The sequence below is a fragment of the Tauraco erythrolophus genome, chromosome 4, assembly GCF_009769465.1.
Source record: "Tauraco erythrolophus isolate bTauEry1 chromosome 4, bTauEry1.pri, whole genome shotgun sequence".
Classification (NCBI taxonomy): Eukaryota; Metazoa; Chordata; class Aves; order Musophagiformes; family Musophagidae; genus Tauraco; species Tauraco erythrolophus.
Genome location: NC_141468.1, coordinates 54,302,846 through 54,309,197, shown reverse-complemented (window position 1 = coordinate 54,309,197; position 6,352 = coordinate 54,302,846). Strand labels below are relative to the sequence as shown.

The 6,352-nt window shown below is 35.8% G+C and overlaps 1 protein-coding gene across 1 annotated transcript in view; it reads right to left on the bottom strand.

Annotated features, from left to right (window-relative positions):
- Window positions 1–6,352, bottom strand: part of CFAP54 (cilia and flagella associated protein 54) — a 115,261-nt gene continuing 108,909 nt past the window's right edge. Inside the window, 4 exon segments of the mRNA XM_086610732.1 lie at window positions 1–120; window positions 2,634–2,711; window positions 4,062–4,251; window positions 5,084–5,190. Coding sequence (XP_086466858.1) covers window positions 1–120; window positions 2,634–2,711; window positions 4,062–4,251; window positions 5,084–5,190 — 495 coding nt within the window.

Genomic DNA, 6,352 nt, shown 5'->3' with positions numbered 1-6,352 from the left:
CTAGTGAAACAGAGAAATCATCCAATTGAAAAGACTTTCTTCAGTTATTATACACCCATTGGTAGGATCAAACATATCTTCCAAACTTGCTATTGATTGCAAAGTAACATCAAACGGGATCTGAAAAAAAAACAGGAAAAAAAAACCCAAACCAACAAATAAATAACTTTATTAAGCTTACAGGTACCAAAAAGTACATATATGCAAATAAAATTAAATTAAAGCCAGATTTCTGACCTACAACCACTGAATAAGGTAGAAATTCTCATTTCCTCAATATAAATTTGTGGTTAATGTCATCTCTTGCAGGAAACTAGTAAAACAGGATTAAGGAGAGGAAATTTCTGTGAACAGTCTTGCTCACAAAGTTTGTCCTGATTGTCTGTAGGTAAAATGAAGATATCAGACAAGAGCAGCAAGAACTATTAGTACTTTGGAAGGCTTTTCCTAAGATGGGAGGATGAAAGAATTGAGCTAACTGTGAAAGGTGAAACAGAGGGCAATGATAAACTGGTTCTGCATTTCCATTGGACATGGAGAACTGTTTAGCTGATTTACATATTAAGAAAAACTAACTAAAGGGAGAGAATCTTGGAACGGGCTATCTAGGGAGGTTAATTTTTAATGCAATTATTTTGTTTATAAATTTAAGATTGGAACTCCCAAACACTATGCTTTATTATGTCCCTGAAGAGCATAGCTATTCATTAAACAGCTTTAAAAACAAACCAGCTGATCAAATTTTATTCTTAAAACATGAAGAGTCAAATCATTTTAAATGAATAATTCAGTAAAAATGCACTTTTTCCACTTAGAAGTATAATTCAGTGCTGAATCAAAAGCACCATAAGACATATGAACAGAAAAAAAGAGAATCAAAGAAGGGAAGCTGGAAACATGACAGGAGTTAAAGTGGGACAGCTCAGAGAATGAGAAAACAAATGCCACAAATTAGAACTGACTTTGTCCAATTAATTCACAAGAAGACGAGCAACAAAAAAGTGTGTGGGGAGGAAAAATGATGTCAAACTACTTACAAGCAATGTATCTGCTGCCTTCTGCGTGCTTGAAAACAAAGGGAATGTACTACCCTGTGGCATACATAGGCCCACACTGAGCTTTCCACCTCTAGACAAGAAGACTGGGTAATGCATGTGTACAACTTATTTGAAAGTCTGGAAATACTAATTAGAAATATGCTATACATAAATGAAGTGCAGAACGCTCTACAAGTTCTGTTGGCTTCAGGGAAGAATGACGATCCTCAGCATCTTGAAGGATTAGGCTTCGCTTGCTCAACCAAATCTGCCATATCTAATAGGATCTTAGTTTGAAGTCTCTGTCTGAAACTTTGTGATGAAAAGCCCATTGTTCCACCTGTTGAAACATTTTAGTTTGTTGTGGCATTTAGCCAGAATAAAACAGAGCAGTTAATACCATATTCTTACTGGAAGGACACCACTAAATCTGCTCCCTCACTTTCATCATAGACTCACAAATAGAAGCGGGCAAAGTGAAGAGGGATTCATGAGAATTTAGTAGAGGCCCAGGAGGTCCACATGATTCTGTGAAAGCTTGGCTGTACTTTTCCCTAGGCATCTGCCAAATCTCTCTACCATGGAAGATATTTCAGTGGGACTGTGAAAAGTATAGCTTTGCAGAATGAATGTCTATGTATTTTGATGAATTGATAAAGCTAGATTGAGTGATATGAAGGTCTGGGAGTCATTTGGAAGAGACCTTCTAGATGGATAACAAGGGATGGCAAGAATATGTATAAAAGGGATGTATTCCCAGGTACCAGACTGCAGGATGCACAGGACAGCATTACAGATTCTCTCTTCTATAATAGGCCACTAGCCAAATTGTTCCCAAATAAAACTCAGGATTCTCTTTTGGTACGAAGAGCTACCTGACTGGAAAAGAAGAGTACAGTGGGTGCCTTATCCATTATCATTCCATTGTGAAAAATTACAAGTCAGACATTTGAGGATTAGTAGGGGGTTTGATATGTTACCCTGGATTCCAAAATCTTCTTTGGAGTTCCTTGAGCCCTGGCAGCTTTGGTCCTTTCCTGATCCCCCTAAGGTGGCTAAGAACACTGAACCCTACTCCTGCTCACTATGGGCCAGTTCCCATCGTCTCCTCTGGGATACTGACTGCAACTGGGTATCAAGATGAATACAACAGCATGGACAAAAAAATGGCATCCTATCTCTAAGGACAAGTCATGGTCAAGGCAGAGAAAACTAAAGAAAATAGAAAGAAAGACTGAATAACTGTGAAAAACAAGGATGGAAGGAAATTGCATTTGGCAATTGCATCATGGAAATTCACTGGAGTCAGTGTAAACAATGACCAGAGAATGGTGAATAACCCAGATGAACCCATTGTGAGTGAGATTAATTTTAATACATTTTGGTACGTATAAAAAGATGATTCTAATCAACAGCAAAGATATGCACATTTCTATTTTATTTGTAAAGATGAAAAAATAAAACCCAAACAGAAAGCCCAACAATGTATGAGAAAAAAATGGGAAGTTACTTAGTGCTATAATACATGTTGCAGTTTAACTGAACAATTGTTTTATTTTAGAAAATAGGTTTTTACTATTAATAAGAACAGCATACCTCAGTTAATGGCAAGGATGGGGCTGAAACAACAGACAGCAGTGCTTTGACTTCAGATAAACACCTTTTAGCCATTTCCTAATGGTATAAAACAAGAAAAAACTAATGCTGTACTATCAGTCTCCTCTGATAAGCTAACAGATGGCTTACCTTTACAAAATTTTTGAGAACAATCAAGTTTTAGGTTATTCTAATTGAATTCACTGCAAAATAAACATTAGCTGATGAATATAAATCTTCTGCAACACAACGAGATGTGTTTGCTGTACAAACACACGTGTCCAAACCTTGCAGTTTCTCCTGAGGCAAAATTGCCCCTGGCTCAGGTACTAAATCCAGGGAGCATACATAGTTTGGCTACGTGTTTACTGAAGACATTATAAACAAACAGTCTGACAAGATGACATTTATACATGTATAATTCATGGCATGTTAATCTTATTAGTATTCTAAACATTGTTTTTCCAATTACTGACGTATATTAATGAAGTTTGAGCAAAACCCTTCAGGTAATCAGAAATACTCACTAAAGGACAGCTCCATCTGCCCTCCTGAAAACACCGTGATTGGCCAAAATATCATTTCTTCTCCAAGCTGGTCAAAATACAGCCTCGTAATAATGGCACAGTGCCCAATTGTCACTGTTTCACAGCATCCATCAGACAAAATGACAGCCTCTACATCATTAATCATTTCATATAATAGATATAAAGAGAATCCTGTCACATGATAAATGTCTCCCACTTTGAAAATAAACGTCTATTTTGCCTTGGCATTTATCAAGCAGCAGTTATGCTGTGGCAACATTCTATTCCAATGACATTATCTCAAACAGACCACATGGAAAATTCTGAAATTACCTCTTTTGTGTGTGTATGTTGGGAGAGTTATTTGGTTGCGGACCATATTCAGCCTTGATAATAAAAAGAAAAGATGAAGGTGGCATAGAGAAAATGAAAATAAATTCACTGCCAGTTGTAGTCCTCTCTCAATAACATTATTAGAAGGTTCTTATTTCAGAAACCATCACTGCCCATTTTGCATTGAAACTGTGTAACTGATTTTTAAAAAGCGCTTTTGGGTTGATCGCAATGCTAATTTAACACTATGCCAAGCATTTTCAGATGTAGATTACTATAAATTAGGCGCCAATTTTCAAATCTATGTAGCTGAAGATGTAGCCTTTATTTTCAAGTGGAAGGTTAAAGATGCATGACATTTTTGTAAAGTGACAAGCAATATATAAGGAAAAGAAAAAGTTAAATATTACATGAAAAGTGAAAATATTTCAAGATTTCTTGAAAGAGGTGAGGGAAGTTAAATCTTTTATGTATGCCTTCCTAGTTAACTGTCATTTATTTCCCCAAAACAGACATCTTAAATAAAAGACTGTCAGACATATTTAGGAGCAGAACTGTTCTCACTTACTTCTGTTTTTTCATCAAGATGTACTTTTGCAACATTAATTTCAGGGATTTTTGAAGGAATTATCTTCAAAGTTTCACTTTGTTCAAGAAAAATGGTAGGTTCTGAAGCTGAAGACAAGCTTTTAGAACTTTTCATCAACATTTCAACTTGCTGCTTCAGATTAGATAATTTCTCCCGTAAAGAAATAATTCTGAAAGAACACAATTTTTTTCATTACTGCCATTATAAACCAACAATATTTGTTGTTTAGGTTATAACTAAACAGACCTAGCTTTTATTCCATATTGATTAGGTTCTACATTTTCTTTCACTTCAAGACTGATATCTTAATTTTACAAAAAACAAATGTTTTCCATTAAAGAAAGTGGAAATACGGAATACATTAGCTTTCTGCATTAAAAATGGTATGAAGAAGTATTTTGAGTATGCCTTTCTAAGAAAAGATTTTCTCATCCAAACAGCACAAGATGGGCTGACAAGCTGGGTGGCAGGGGCTGCAAATCTTCTTGGCCTGTTATTCCTTCCCCTCCACCTGCTCAACAGTTCCAAAAATTCTGAGGCTAGATGAATGACAAGGAAGAAGTAATGAAAAATGCCATAGGATCCAAAAGGAAGAGTCTTGAGTTTGAGGCTACAACTGAGAAAAAATGTTGCATGCTCAGAGTTGTGAGATGGAGAAAGTAGCTGATCCAGTGAAAGTGTGGGAATAACTGCTGGGACTGCTTATATTTGCTAGCGTTTTCTTACATTACTATGCCAGTGTGATATAATTAGTATGTATTACTCAGTTCTTTAAGAATCAAAACTAAAATGCTAATGGACTGAAAAGGCATATGTTTGGATGGGTTTAACACTGTGTACAACATCTTACAGTTTTTGTATTGAAAAATTGCTGAAAAGCGAAAATGTATGCTTCTAAAGACAGCTCTTTGATATTTTGTACTTTATTTTCTCTCATCCTAAATGGCTAAGTGATCTTTAATATAGCATGAAATAGCAGGATAAAGTCAGTGATTATTTACCTAGTCAACGGAATCCACAAGTAGCCTGAAAACACAGACATTGAACTGAAAATATTTACGTTGCTAATCTTGACAGGCTTTGTATTATAAGCATAAAGCAGCAAAACCTGAAAAAGAGATGGAACAGGTAAGCTCTAATGTAGTATGGTATAGCAGACCTGATCTGTTTCAGTGATACTAGATTATAATAACTATCAAATACAGTGTACTGATGAAGGCTTAGATAACTGCCTTTTGAAAAAAGGAGGAATGCCACTTCATATTAATTTGTACTGTACTCAGTTTTTATAGGTGTTAGAACAATTTAATTATGGATATAATTTATGAGTTTGAATATTAGTTATACCATATCAAGTCACCACAAAAATCCTAGTCTTGTCCTGATTCTGGTCAATCAATCCCACTTACGCTCATGTCCAAAGTTCCAAGTTCAGGTAGGAACTTGGAACAGAGAACTGTTCTCTGCCTCTGAACAGACAGCTCTTACTGAATTTCCAAAGGCCTTATGTAATTACTTACATTTGCTATATGGCCTTGTGCATGGCTGTCATCATACTAGGTTTAAATCCATAAAGTGCACATAACTCACCGATCTAATAAAGCTGCATCAATATAAGAGCACAAGAAAATGAAATAGAATGTTCTCATCTTTCACTGAATTAATTTGCTATTATGATTGAAAATATGCTTCCTAGTGGTAGCTGAATATTTTGACTATATGGAGAATGTCAAGAATATGACATTCATATATTAGTCATTTTCAAGAGTTGTCTCTGGATCTCTGATGATCTGTAAGGTCATGCTAAAGTAACCTGCAAAACTATATTGAAAAGCACATTATTTGCACTAACTTCACAAGACTTCTAGCAGCTTACTAACAGAGGTGAAAAGGGTCTAGTAAAAATTTTGACACTGATCTGATATGTCAAAAAGTTTGGAGATCACAGATTTCTATTGCAGTAGTAGAAATTTTACCTACATGCTGTTCTCTTGTTTAAATATAAAACAAATTCCATGTTCCAGTCTCTTGCTTTCCTGTAACTCTCCAACCTCACTCATCTTTCATGTTTAATTTGATTTCTTAGGGAAATGAGGTTTACCAAAGTGACAGCCTCCCACCAGACAGTATTGTTTGTACATATTGGTCAGCTCTAACCAAACTTAAGAGAGTTAGAAGCTCGAGAAGTGGGCCCGTGTGAACCTCATGAGATTCAAAAAGGCCAAGTGCAAGGTCCTGCACATGGGGCAAGGCAACCCCCAGTATCAATC